This window comes from Corvus moneduloides, chromosome 7 (assembly GCF_009650955.1).
Source record: "Corvus moneduloides isolate bCorMon1 chromosome 7, bCorMon1.pri, whole genome shotgun sequence".
NCBI classification, from domain to species: domain Eukaryota; kingdom Metazoa; phylum Chordata; class Aves; order Passeriformes; family Corvidae; genus Corvus; species Corvus moneduloides.
Genome location: NC_045482.1, coordinates 12,693,172 through 12,708,347, shown reverse-complemented (window position 1 = coordinate 12,708,347; position 15,176 = coordinate 12,693,172). Strand labels below are relative to the sequence as shown.

The 15,176-nt window shown below is 42.7% G+C and overlaps 1 protein-coding gene across 6 annotated transcripts in view; it reads right to left on the bottom strand.

The window, feature by feature from the left end:
* Nucleotides 1-15,176, bottom strand: part of PLEKHM3 (pleckstrin homology domain containing M3) — an 88,763-nt gene that overhangs the window by 54,880 nt on the left and 18,707 nt on the right. For all 6 annotated transcript variants that reach the window (XM_032114481.1, XM_032114477.1, XM_032114482.1 and 3 more), the window contains one exon: nucleotides 2,589-2,734. In XM_032114481.1, the coding sequence (XP_031970372.1) occupies nucleotides 2,589-2,734 (146 nt within the window). The remainder of the gene's footprint in view (nucleotides 1-2,588; nucleotides 2,735-15,176) is intronic.

Genomic DNA, 15,176 nt, shown 5'->3' with positions numbered 1-15,176 from the left:
TTAAAAGTAAGCCAAAAGAAAATTACTACCAAGACTATCTCAAGGAAGTGAGACAACATATCTGTCTTTGCCGAATCATAGAATCATTTGAGTTGGAAGGGACCTCAAAGATCTTCTAATTCCAACCCCCCTGCCATAGGGAAGGGACACCTTCCACCAGAACAGGTTACTCAGAGCTCCATCCAACCTGGCCTTGAACTCTTCCATTGATGGGAGAGTCCACAGCCCCTCTGAGCAATCTGTTCAAGTGCCTCATCATTCTTAAAGCAAAGAATTTTTTCCTAGTACCTCATCTAATCCTACCCTACTTCAGGTTAAGGCCATTCTCCCTTGTCCTATCACTCCTTGCCCTTGTGAAAAGTCCCTCTCCAGAACTTTTGTAGCCCCCTTTAGGTACTGGAAGGTGCTATAAGGTCTCCCTGGAGCCTTCTTTCCTCCAGGCTGAACAACCCCAACCCTCTCGGCCTGTCTTCACAGCAGAGGTGCTCCAGCATTCTGAGCATCATTGTGACCTCCTTTAGCCTCACTCCAACAGGTCCACATCTTCCTTCTGTTGGGGACCAGCTCTGAAGGTGGACAACAGGGACCAGTTGCTGTCCAGCTCTGGAGCTGGACACAGTATTTCAGGTGGGGTCTTACAAAACCCAGTCCTTCTCCCCAGGGCTAGGTCTCAATCCATTCTCTGCCCAGCTTGTACTTGTGCTTGGGATTGCACATTTGATCAACACACTACAAAGGAAGCACGCAGTTTCATTACAACTGTTAAGTGCAGAAGCCAGCATTAAGTTGACTTTTAGACTTTGCAAAACCTTATCTCTAACTGGAGAAAGGAGATGGCAATGTGAAAATGTATTCAAATATATATATACACTTTATCTAAGAAAAGCAGTGCTTAGTTCCCAGGGAGATAAAGCATGGACAGAAATAAAAGCACACTTATGCAGAACTGAAGAGAAAAGGGAAGCCCCCAAGAAAATGACTTGTGATTTTAATGCTATACATGTATGGGATGGAGTAGAGGAGATCCAACCAGTGATCTCAGTTCAGTTGTCACATTGCCACTGTGGTAGATAATGTCCTCTTCACCTTCCTTCCCTGCCTTAATTCCTGCTCTAATAGTTGGGGATGATGTGTTTTCCTACCTGAGGGGTTGTGTTCCTTTCTTAAATACACCTCTCTCAGGACTTTGGCACAAAGACTGGTAAAGCAGCTGCACAGAATTTGCTTGTGTTTCCAAGCCACCTCATACCTGTTCTGTCTACAAAAACTGGAAAATGAAATTTCTCACTATTACAGTGAGATGACAGTAGATGAGGTTTTCAATGAATGCTTAAGCTTTAACGTCCTGTTTCTTTTTGTGCCTCAGCTGCCAATACCACAGGAAACAGACTAGAGCATAGTTTTTATGCTGCAGGTTTAGAAAAAAACCCAGTTAGTTTTCTTGGCAGTATTACTGACAGCTTGATATGAGATCTTTGCCTTACCATCCATTAGCCCCATATCAGGTCCACCTATACTACCATGTGCTAGCAAGTTTAGTCCTTGCTAAAAGCATCCAGAGAAAGAACTTTTAAATATTGGGAGGGCTTTTTGTCTCCACGCATTGCAGCTTTGCAACTTTGAAGAATCTTACATTTCACAGCGCAAGACTATCATTTTCCTGATGGCAGGCTCTGGCCACCTTTTAATAATCTCCCCATCTGACAAATTTTCTTCAAGAGACCTGCTTTTCCTCTAATAGGGCATTTACTGGTTATTTTTTCCTTTTCAAATAGCACATAATAATAATATTCGCAGACACAAAACATCAAACAACCTCCCCTAACAGTGGCTGCTAGGTCTGAAGCTCTAACATGGTCTGGATTCCTTATGAGTTTGTTATTCTTCCAGCATATACTGCCTGAGATGGCAAAACAACACTGTTACTGTGTTTGCTGGTATAATGCTTTGAGGCATGTAATCAGTGCCCCTATCTAGCAACCAAGCACCACGGCAGCAGCAAATAGCAGATTACAAAACTTTTAGAAAAGCTCTTGTGTGGCAAGTGAACAACCGTAGAATTTTCTCATTATGTTACTTTCTGTCTGGTTCAATCAAGTGCTACAGCAATGTCCTTCTAGTGTCCTGAAAATGTTCATGCCAAGAGACAGGACAGACTGGGCCTCACAAATACTGCATTTGGTAGGCCAGTTTCCTATGGGCATTTCCACAATTTAGCATCCATCACTAAGCAGTGCCAATCCTTAGTCCCTGGTGGTCATGAAACAGGTACTCCTCGAGGGCCCAATAACTGCAAGGATAGGGGCTAAAAGAGAGTTTGTTGTGTGCTACCTCTCCCTGTCTCTTGAACAGCCAGATAAGCAATGATGAAAAAGATGCCACCAAGAAGGAGCATGGCTGCTGCTGTGAAGGAACACCTTAGGCCTGGCCAAGGAAACTGTGATGAAAACATGTCTTGAGTGTGGCTCATTTTGACAAGAGGGACAAAGATGACAGTATTAGCAGTCAATGCCTGCAACCTTTGAGCTGTTGTGTTTCTATCAGCAACTCAGTTCACTTGCTAGCAATCCAACCTGGAGGAAGATTACCTTGTATTTGGAAGTGTCCCAGTTATGAACCAGCCGTGCAGGGATAAGGAAGTTGTCATCCACATGGCAGCTGCTGCAATAGTACCATCCACTGTAGCCACACACCTTGGCTTTCCCATTGGACAAACCTATGGAGCGCTGACAGCCTAGAGAAAAGAGAGGGGGGAAAAGTCTGGGTTTGTACATCAAGCCAGAGATACACATTCAGGATGGAGTCAGAAAAGTATTCCTCCATCTGAGGACCTTTTAATATTTTATTTATTTTACCTAAGAGACATTTCTCATTCCATAAAAAATAGAAATAAATATCAGTATTCTTGGACTAGTGCTGAAAAAGCACATGATAACTTGGGCATCTGTGACAAAGAGTTCAGACAGCAGTCAAAAGATACTTAGCACTTCTCAAGAAACAAAGGCAGAAGACTTGCTTGTGAGACACTGAGCATTTAAAAGCCATGGCCATCTGAAAACCATGGCCTGAAGCTTAGACAGGCCACATTCTACAGTAGCTCTCTTCCAGAGAGCTCCCATTTGCCCCACAACAGAATGGGCCAACACTGCCCTCCTGCAGGAGTGCAAGCCAGCTCCCGCTGACAGGCAGAAGGGATGCTGACTTGGCAGGTAAGACTCAGCCACAGAATTAGCACAGCCAAGGCAAACCACAGTCAGATCATGAATAATAACTGAGCAGCAGTCACACTGAGAATGAGTAGTTCTTGACTAGCAGTAGTGACACAGCTCAATTTCCAGCAGGGTTTTTTTTCTTACGATTGCATCACTCTGTGTCTTACAAGATCTGAGGTCTGCCTAATACTTTTTTCACAGCCAGATCCCCTGCCTCTTCCCATACCTTCTTGTGTGGAGTCTCTGGGGTAAAACAACGTATTCAAAAGCTGCTGCTTTACTTGGAAAGAACTTATGTAAAGTTCTCCTTCACCTGATCACCTGTTTTCACAAAACACATAAAAACTCAATGTACTTGACACTTCTTTCTTCCAATAGTGACTAAAATAAGCCAAAAGGTTAATATAATATTAGAGTGGATGGCTGAAGACAGACAGCACAGTCACATTAAACAATCTGCTCAGGAAGTGAGGCTAAAAATGTTTGGGTAAGACACATCAAGATGTCTGCGGTTGTTAACAACACCTCTAGACACAGCACACATGATGGTATTTCTGCTTTTCCTTCAAATGCCAGTGTCCCTATATGACATTTATAGTTTCAGCCACAACACCAGAACTCCACTCTGGCATGTGCTGTATGCTCAGATGGTCTCTGCTGCAGCTGGTTAGAAATGCTGAGTAGCAGAATCCTTGTACATCACTTTTGCAGTAAAAGCATTGGTTAAACAGAGATTTTTCAAGCAGAAGTCAAATGACCGATTGCTTTTGCCAATATAACTAATTTCATTTAGAGCAATTATGTGACTTCTCCAGCTGAAGGCATCTTTTCCCCCCAGTAGAAGTTACACTGATTCGAGGAAAGATTGCAGGTCAGCTACTCTAGGCATAAATTGAGCTCCTCCTCCCCCACATCAACTGATGTCACCATGACCCCCTCTGCTCTAAAAATCATTAGAAAACCTAACCAACACAGTTAGCTCACTTCTTCCTCTTCCACACTCCAGAGCCAGTTGGCCACTGATTCTCTGCAATACACACCACCAAGTGAATCAGTATGGGATATGTCCTGTTTCCATCTCTCTCTTCCCCCACCCATTTTTTTTTTTTAAGAAAGGACATGCAGTTTCTTAAAAAAAGCAAATATGTAAACAGGTCAGTTGATAAAAGAAATAATTATGTTCATGTCTCCTCCTTTACCCTTCATAAGACCAAAGTATAAGTATTAACACATATCTCTAGTATAACTTAATATACATAATGAAAAAATGCAATCTCACCTAATAATCAGAAACCCCAAATATTATGACAGTAAACTATTATAATTGTAGAAATAATTTTGTATGGTAAATATTAGCAGTGTTTTTTGCAAACCAGTACATTTGAGGCAGAAAAAAATCAGGCATCCTTTTTATAAGGGTAAAATAAATTCAAGTAATTCAGCAGTATGTTACAAAAAAAATTACCTATGACTGTGGCTTGGGATCAGAACTTGGAAACCAAAAACTTCATCTTTCCCTCATGGCAAAGCATGCATTCTCCTATCTTTTCTCTCATGTTCTTTTCTTAATAAAAGCAGTTTTCTCAGTGGTCACTTGAGGGTATCCATGGAGCAGTCCTGCTCCCCTGTGCTGTTATGGATGGAATCAGCTGGCACACCTGGTAGTAAGCCCCATATTAGTGCTATGTAGTGCATACAGATTTTTTTTTCCCCCATCTTTTTACATGCATTCATACAGAAAGGTGAAGGTTTAGAGCAATTGATGAGACACGAAATACCAGTCCTGTCTGTCTGACATGACATTCACCTGACTAGCAGCCCTGTAAGGTGCTTGCAGAAGGTACTCACACTGTTTCTAGGGAGCCCATGATTTTTATAGCACAACAGAGGTAGATCTTTCCCCTCTGTAACAGAAATAGAGAAGTATGCCCACTCCTCTCCTCATGGAGGAAGATGAAGAAATCTAAGAAGGAGGGCATTCCCCTTTCCCAAACCAAATGGGAACAAGACCTCAGAAAGCATGTTTGTTCTAGCCATACCTCAGCACAGCACGTTCTTCTGTGCCAGCCTTGCTAGAAGAAGTGGAAGGTCTGTACCATTCTCCTTACTAGCTGCCTCTGAATTTCCCGTCATTGAAAAACACTGACTCATCTGTCTGTACACAGCTCCAACTTGAGCCTTCATTACATACAACCATTAACTCTCCTTGGATGAAACAGACTACCAAATGTCATATATTTTCTAGCTCAGTGTGTTTGGACCAGTTGACAAAGTACTAGTGGTAAAGCTGTGTCTGAATGCAAATAGTCTCTCAACTCTATGTCATTGAAACTTATAAACATTCCCTACTAGCCAAAACTTACTTGTCTGGGGATGAGGATGGGACAGGACACACTGATTTCACCTAACTAGCACCGTACATCCCCTACCACTCCACTGGCTGCTACTTTGTCATAATACCCTAACTCCTCTCTGTTAGCTTATTCTTGCCTTCAGTCTAAAGTCCAATTAGAACCGCCAAAATTTTAAATTAAAACCACTCACCACTTTAAGGCCTAATTTCTTGCAGCCTCCTAGAGCCAGAAACTCATTCCAGTCCATGGAGAGAGTTTTCTCCAGAGAGGAGTGACAAAGCACAGAAATGCTGGGGGCTTCCCTCCTCTTCCCTATGTCGAGCCCATAAGACCTGAAGTTCTCTGGGGTGAGGAGAGTCTCAGCAAGCAATCTTGGATGCCCTTCATCTTCAGGAAGGGTGGTTCTATGAAGAGGAGGAAGTGGAAGAAATTCCTACCCAAGCAGGATGCATTGCTTCCTCCCTTGTTACAACCCTTTCCTGAGCCCATATTTGTTTCCTTGTTCCTCTTTAGACCTAGTATTTTTCATTCCTCTTCATATCCTCAAGAAAACGTGTTCTGCAAAGCTACATACCAGTTGTGTAGCTGGCATTTGTTAGATGATAATGTGGCGCTGGCATCCACCTTACATTTTCCCCTACTTTACAAGCTTTGCTGTTTGAAAATCACCATCTTTTCCATTCCTCTCTGTTGTGATTCATAATGATGGCTATTTCTACAACCCTTTCAAATCAAGTTATCAAAGCACTGATTTTCTTTGATGTTATGCAGTTCAAAGTGATGTAGTGTGACAAACATATTTCCGTGGCATAGACCACTTATGCTACTTTGTTTTTTAAGATGGAAAAAAATAGATCAAGAATGAGAGAGAAAAAAGAGGAAGAAGGAATAGCCATTGGCTTAATGGCCTTGGAAATCCTGCACCTGGGCATTCAGGTACATAAACTTGCCATGATGTTTATAAGAAGCAAAGCTAGGACTGATTCCTGGCTTTAAAGTCTGGAGCACCTCTCCCAGCAGGACAATCAGATGTAGCTGACCACCTCAGAGATCGATTAACACAATTCAAAAAATAGCTTAGGGTTTGGGAAGGGACCATGTTTGCAGAGAAAACACTTATTTGCCTGTATAACTAGAGAAAGCACCTTCCACAGGATGGGAGAAAAAAGCAGCACAGCTTTCACCAAACCTCTCTCACCTATTCCTAATGCTCACACAGAATATTATCTATGTAACATCTGTACAAAGGTCTGGCAAACCCAGAGCCTAATGAAAAGAGAATACCACAGTATTTGCTAGCACCTAAAATCATCCCTCCCTAAAGAATGTTACAGAGCAAGCTACAGAGGGAAGAAGCACAGCTGTAAGGTATACTGTTAGCAAAGAGGGAAGGAATCATCCCAAACCTTTCATCACGGAAAATACAACAAAAACAGCCTTGGAATCAAGGAAAGAAAATAGGGGTTAGAAAAATAGCAGCAAGAAAGTGCTGTTGGGCACAGATGAATCTCTCTCAACAACATGTCTGTGAGCAAAGCAGGAGTATCAACATCAAGAGGCTCATGTCCAAATGCAAAGACTTCAGGAAGAAAGTAGTACAGAAGGTGAGGTTAAAAAGTTGTAACAAAACTCCCTCCTTGACTTAAGGTGGTGGTCTAGTATGGAGGAGGAATCCAAGACATCTGAACACAATTCCTCTTCTGTGAAGCACAGAAAACACCACTTTCAGGTTGCTGCATACTCTTGTGGTCAAGGAAGACATACACAACTATCCTTTTTATCCAGATACCTTTCTCTTTAATCTCCAGCAAGAAAAGACTGGAGTAGCTCCACAGTGAAACAGAGAAAGTAGAAGACCAAATTAGAATCAAGTACACAACTGTTTTCCTTATTCAGTAAGCTTCTTTGCTCAGTATCAGGAAAAAGCAAGTCCCTTGTGACTGTGTGCCATAATTAAATCTGTGACAGGTTAGCTTAGAAGCTAATTCATTTAGAAACAACATACAATACAAAGAAAATGCTTCACAGACTTCAAAAGGCTTTCAGTTTGATAAAGGCATAAAGCAGAAGGAGCACAGCAACAAATTTTCAATGTTAGATCAGACATACAACATTGCTCTATCACCTCAGCACAAACAGAAATAAGGTGAGAATTACTTCAGTTGCTTACCTTTATTCCTGTGCACCTATTCCAATTCACTCCACCATGGGAAAACTCAAACTCACAAGGAAGACACACCAACAATCCAGCTTAGTTCTCTCTTATGCCTACCCAGGTTTGACTTTGCATTACACTTTGTCCTTTTCCCCACCACTACTTTCCAGAGCAATTTTATTTCAAGTAAGTAATTAAAAACTTATAAACCTCCAAGCAAAGTCTGACACTACTCACCTTGCCTACATTTTTTGTGAGCTTCTTATGAACTTTAAAAAAAGACAATAAAACCGTAACAGATTAAAGTAAAAGAAATTTCTGTGCTGCAACCATGTGGGTTTGACCCGATCAAGTTATAATTACCTAAGCAACATATAAAACCCATATCATGTCAGCAGTGTACAGATCCCACTTTAATTATAAACTAGATCAGCTTCTCCAGAAATAAGGAAGGGTTCACACATCCCCAGTTGACTCCAAAGGGTGACCCAACTGTTCCAAGTCAATGGAAAACTCGATTATCAGCTATAGGTCAGGGCTAAGTGCTAAAACAACAGATTTTCCGTCTTCCTTAGCACCATTTGAAGGTACAATGTATAGGCCTGTCCTTCCTGTCTTACACATTCCAGATCAGCTGACTTAGCCTACCAGTGTAGGCTTGATGGCTCTGAGCTGGGGAGACTGGACACTCCAGAAAGTGACCTACCCCTCCCTATTGGAGATGTCTCACAGGTACCCAGCTTCAGAACAGCTCTTCAAGGCACATGAGATGAATTCTTCCGTAGGCACTCAGGCTTTCTTCCAATCAGCAAAGATTGGACTGTTGTAGCCATCCAATATTTAGATGGCTGGGGGTAGGTGAAGTGAGTAACACCCTTTACATCAGTCATGCTGAAGGCACAGAGCGGTGACTTTCTCTAAGAATATGAACAATCAAGAAAAAAATCCCCATGTTGGAAACAAGTCAGGTGATAGCATATACATATGGGTGCATACACAACATTCTGCATGCCTGTATTGTACATGTCCTTTGTAGAAAGACAGCATACAGGCATGCTGCAGCTTACACAGCCAAATTCTGCCTTCCCAGTAAAACTAATAGTAGTTAAGCCTGCAAATATAACACCAAAACTTAAAGGTCAAAGTGTAAGCTTGAATTTCACATGTAACAGTCAAGAATAACATTTCATCAATAAATGAGAAGCAAAAATCCTAGTTGTGTCAAATGACAAGCAACAAAACTATACATTTGGAAACTAGTTTTTTTTATGTGCTTGGATTTCCCCATTTGAGTTTCATCAGAAGATAGGTTCTTTTACCTTTAGTGTCAAATTCTAAGAGGTGGCAAAGCTATATTACTCCCAGAGAACATGCTCTGAGGAAATTCCAAACAACTTCGAAGACATGCTTTACACATAAGCGATTGTTTGCGACCCTTTTAACACAAGGCCAGTTTGCATTCTCCTATTGCACATTCTCAAATCCTTTCCCTGCGTTCCCAGGACAACAGTGCTGAGGAATAACACCATACACCTCAAACTAATCTGGTATTCTTTTCCCCCATGCCCTTAGAGGATTATTCTCTGCAGTATCTGGTGCTTTGCTGAGACTCTCAAGTGCTGCCCAACGGAAGGAAATGGGATCTACCATGGAATGACTTATTGGTAGATTCAGTAATTCACCAGCTCTTTAGTCAGGAATGGGAACTGAACACACTCCCTGGGCCGGCTCTTGAAGTCTGCCTGCCAGCTGGAAGTAAGGAGATAATGTAAGCAAAATTAATAATGGCATTCCCATTTGTACAGTGGAGTACATTCATGCTTGGTTCTACATACTGAGAAGGTAGACCAGAGAACAGAGCAAAGAGCAGGCCAGTCATTTGTGTGATTAGAACAAACACTGGTGCCAGCACCCTCAGCCAGGTCATTTAGCGAAACGAGTCTCTACTTAACCCAGTTTTCATTTCTGTTCTGCAGTTAGTTTGAAGACCACTTACCCCTGCACTGCTCCCTCAATGACTTACACTGCAGGCCACCTGGTTCACCAAGTTTCATTTATTTGATACAGCATTAACATACCTAGAAATAACCAGCTCTGTTTCTGTTTGAACATACAGCTGGGTTTGTATCTCCTTTTAACACAAGGAACAACTGTGCAGTAAGCGTGGTTACATATTTTTGCCAATGCTATTTGGCCGAATTTCTTCTTCGTCACACATCACTACCACTGCACTGCCCTGGGCATATGAATGATCCCATTTTACACAGCACAGGTATCAGAGACTATAGATGTTGCAGAAGAACAAGAAGACTGAGAACCTAAACCCTTCCTACCAGGTGGCCTCTGGTTTGTTCTGTAATTTCTTTTACATTGCCCGATGCGATCCAAGAGCTTTGCAATAATACACTGCTTTGGCATGTGACAGAAGAGGGAGAGCCTTGCCAACACACACACAAATGCCCTAGTTTTGCAGCAGTGGACCCAAAAGCAGCCATTTTCCTTCAAGGCTGCACATCTGCAAGGACACTCTGATGCCAAGCAAATGCACAGTGCACATCACAGGATTTTTTCCAGAGCAGCATTAGGACGGGCTCCTGTGATGCTGGCTTCTGTAACGCCTCTGAGATTCACACATCTTTGCTACCTCTCTTCCTCTGTCAAATTTTGTTAGAACAGTCAAATAGATCCAAACTTTATGGGGCAAGAGTAAAATGTAGCAAACAGCATTGGAACATAAGCTTTGTTTTCTTAGGAAACAAAATTAACAGTCATGGCTCAAACCAACTTAGGAACCTTGTATAAACTGCAGCTGCAGGAAAGTATTGTGCAAATGCCTGTGGCTTTCTGGGAAGGCAAGGCCTTTAGTAGCAAAAGCTGGCTTGACTGATTTAAAAGATGCGAGCCCAACAAATAACGCTGTCCCTTGCACACAATTCATGAAGAACCTCTTGGTTCACCAGAGAACTGTGGGGGTGGTGTATAAATGTTGGAGTTTTCAAGTTGGAAAAATATTTCCTTTTGTCCAGATGTAGCTTTTATCCATCTCAACAAAGGTGAGACTTGGACATTTAGACTCCCTGGTTTGGGCATTCTTTTCTTTGAACTCTATGCCAAAAGATCCCTCAAGAATAGTTTTGTACAATAAATGAACCAAAAAAATCCCCAGGCAACCAACAGCTCTTTGGGGGCAGTGGAACTCGTATCTAGGACCCACAAGCCAGGAAGAAACAAGGCATAGCCAAGAACAAACAGCCTATGCTTACAGTAGAGATGTGTTCACATCCAGCAGAACCGGGCTCACAACAGTACAATAAATTAGCCCAAGAACCTACTGAAAACCTGCAGAGTTGTTGATGGGGCAGATTAGAGCAAGGGGTCACCTACCCCCATACAGGCAGCAAAGGCTCCCTTCGAGCCTGCCAGGAGGAATATGTAGATTCATCAGCCAAGACAGTTGTATCAGCAGTTCCTCTTGCAGGACTGAGACAAAGAAGTCACTTAAACACCAGTCGATTGCGAAGTGCACATCAGGGCACAGAATAGGCACTGAACTGATCAAGCACTTATCTAAACTGCACTTCCAGGCAGCAGCAGGCCAACTCCAAACCGAATCCCATGAAGGAGAAAATCTCACTCTGTGAAGGTGCCAGCCAAATCCCAGGAGGGTGAAAGACCCAACTTCTACCAAAGATGACAGTTTTCACTGTCACTTCCTCTAGTCAAGCCATCCTAAAACTGCACTGAAGAACTCACCTTATCAGTGAAGATTAAATGGCCTCTGTGATCATAACTGATCACTGATAAACAGGTTTAATCAACTCAAGCATGTTCCGATCTTTTTCTGAAACAAGCTGTCATATGGCAAAGCACTGGGGCCCAGCAACCTCGTGTTTTGAAGCATGTAGGGCCACTGCAAATAAAGTGTTCGTTGCCACACAAATTCCAGTTGCCCTTGTTTGGAAACACTCCCCCCACTCCTCCCAAGAAGTCAGTGACCTTTTTTAAACGTGGTGTATTTTCCAAATACTAACTTAGACCATGGTTTTTTCTGTTCAGCTGGTTTGGAAATACCACTGCTAGCAGTGGAAGTTCTACTTTTAAATGAATAGAAACAGGGCATGAAAGTCACATACAAGACTAGAAGACCAAAGCCTTACGTGAAGATACTTAAACAATAAAACCTTTACAGTACAAAACATTCCTAGGGGATTTTACAGTCTCAAATACAGGGAAGGTAAAAAGCTGCTAAAGCCTTGGAAGAAAGACATCAATTGAAATGAAACCAAGCACAAAACAAATACAGCACTTAGAAAAAGCACAATCCTAAAAGCCCTGGACAGGTGAGAACAATGGTTATTTGGGACTAAAAGGCGACAAGAGTGCTGAAAACCTTCCAAAGGACCTTAGGGCATTTTATTATTGTGCTGCATTTTCTAGGGTTTATCCTCTAGCATTTTTAATTCAGTGACATGCTACAAGTAAGTGTTGGGTGCAATGACAGGTCACTAAGCATTTGCTAAATTCAAGGATGCTTCTCAACTATCTGTATTTGAGAAGATTCAACTATAAGGTTTTTTGAGAATTTGAACAAAGTTGACATTACACCTGACTATTTTGTTTTGTTTTTAAATCACATTTGCCAGCTTGCAAGCTATTAGGAAACACCTTCTTTTCACTGAGGGGGGGAAAAAAAAGCATTTTACTTTTACTGCAGTAGGGACCGATTCCAGACCAACAGGCCAAGCTAGAGCAGAGGTTGCATGAGCTGGGCATGTTGCACTGGGCTGTCCCCCAGCTACACACATGATCACAGACCTAGGTGCAGAATGATTCCTTGAAAGACAACAGCTCTCCACCTGCTGCTTCATTTGACAGGGCTTCGAGCACAGGAAATAGCACATTTACTAACCTTGGCTTCTCTGCATCTAGTGTTCAGCTCAGCCAGCCAAGTCATTGAAGCCCTAATAGCAGTATTTATTCTTCTGGCAAGTGAGGAGACATGGAGAAAGCAGGGAGGAAAAGACAGAAGGCACCCCAGAAGAGGAGCAAGGAAAGCCACACAGATAAATGAAACGGTGCAGAGCACATTTTCCAGAAGGCAGAAATTCCCACATCCATTAGGACTTGCTGTCTAAGTAACAAGAGTTCCTGGCAGACACAACTGACTTCTCTGGAAAAAATGTTTGTTTTAATAAATGACATGGGGAAAGAAAATAAAAGGCAAAACAAAAGAGAGACATCAAAAGAACAGAAGCTATGCAAAAACAGGAGGCAAGGGCAAAGGCCATTTGTCCTCCCCATCTATGGAAAAGTGATGCCACATGACAAAGAAATAACGATAGTGAAGGGTACCTGGGGATATTTGCTCCTTACAGACCTCCAGAATAACTGCCTACCTTTCCCCAGAATCCTTTCTCTAAGCCAAAAATATAAATAATGGCCGCGAAAGTAAAAGCATTTATAAACCCCCTGCCTCTCCACTGGTAATCAGTGGCCTGATCATTCATTTTTTCAAATTACAACAGTAAAACAGAGTTAGAAATGTGGAGAAAAGCTTTTGTATCTGCTGATCAAGCAAGACAACTTTTTTCAAACTGCCCTTCTGACTCCAGTGTATCAACAGTTTGTCCTCCCTGCCCCATGACTACATCTGATGCCACCACCCTGGCTTATATCACAAGTTGAAAAGTGCTAGTCAGACTCCAAGATAAACCTGTCAATAGCAAGGCACAGACATTCACATTCTTCCCTACCTGCTTGTGAATATCAGCTGTTTGTCTGGGAGCAATTCCTTGAAAAGCTTTTACTGAGGGAGAAAAGGAAAGGGGGATGCAGAGAGCATTTCAAACAGAAAAAAAAAACCCAGGGGGGAACCCCACAAAGACTGCAAAGAGAAAATAAATTTTAAAAAGCCTGTCCCCATCAGGTCCTCCCAGCAACCTTCTTTATCAGAGGTTCATTGTCAATCAATTAGCCAAGGCAGCAGGGGTCTGTAGGAAGGGGGGTAGCTTTAGAGACAATGGTCTGCCCTGTTGTATTACTATTTAATCACTTTTCCTAAATAAATAAAGCAGCCCTGAGGTGCTGTCATGTCAAGGGAATTTATAACAAAAAACCCCTTCATTTTTCATTGGTCATTACTTTTCCTTCCCTCCCACCCCTGCAGGACTAGAGAGGGTTATTACTGTAGCCTTAAGTTCCATCTTTGTGTTGCTTGCCTTTGATTCCCACTCGGACCTTGCCACTTTCTGGCACTAATTTGTCAGGCTGAACAAAGGAGGGATTTGTACCTCCTGTAAGGTCTCAATTAGGAAAGGCTTCTGCTGTATTATGTGCCATTGGGACAGGACACAAAGACGGTAATTACAGGAATTTGCACTAAATGGCTGAAGAATTCACAGCAAAACTTTTCTTCCTCCCCTCTCCTCATCTTTCTCCAAGCTTACCCCTCCCAGCAGCCCTGGGGAAAACCACTCTCAATGCCTGCAAGCCGTAATTACCAACAGCAGGCCCCTCAGGTTAAACACCAGCCCATGCCCGGAACGGCACAACTGCCCGCAGGGAGCAAGGAACAAGGAAAAAGGCTCAGCTTGCTCGTGTGCCTCCTCAGCACAAACTTTTCTGAGCCAAACAAGTTTCCCCAGTTATAACTAATATTATTTATTTCTTTGCACCATGGTAACAGCTCCAAGTTCCAGCCGGCTCTAAGGGTCCCAGGAAGTGGCAAAGGATCTGCTCCCACAGTAAGTGCTGTGAATCCCCATCCTTGGGGACAGAGAATCCCAGTGACCAGCTTCCCACAGACCCTCCACAACTCACATTTCTCTGCACAAGAACATTTGTTCAGTTTGGCAGACTAAAGAGAGACCACAGGAGTACTGGGAATGCCTCAGGTGTATCAGGAAAAGACATCATGCAACTCTGGTCAGAGCACCTCATTTTTGCAGGGAATACACGAGTGAGTACAGATTGATCATCCCATGTTTGGGAGAGGGAACCCATCCTTTCCCAGAGAAAAGTCTGCTCCCATACTACATAAAGCAAGACTAAAACCTGCTGCACATTGGAGACATGTATACTTCGTTGCCATCCCAGGGCCTGATCCTATTTTAGAGGAGATAATTGAAAATATTCACTTGAAACTCTCCGGAACCTCAGTCAGAGAATGTAGCAAAATATAAAAAAATGACATCAAATCATACAAATGTGGCCAAGAACAGAGGCAAAGCCCAAATACTGTAACCAAAAACTGCAATGATGCCAACCTTCATGATGCTCCAGCTGCCATGCACTGTGAAGAGACAAGCAGGAACATGACCTGCAGGTGACTACCCAGAGAGCAACAAATCCAGCTTGCACCCACAGTAAATTTTGAGGGCAGTCCAGTACTTCTAGGGCCCAGGTCTCCCCTGGAAGGGATTCAGGCCAGCCAGCAGGTCCTGGGCCCACAAAGAT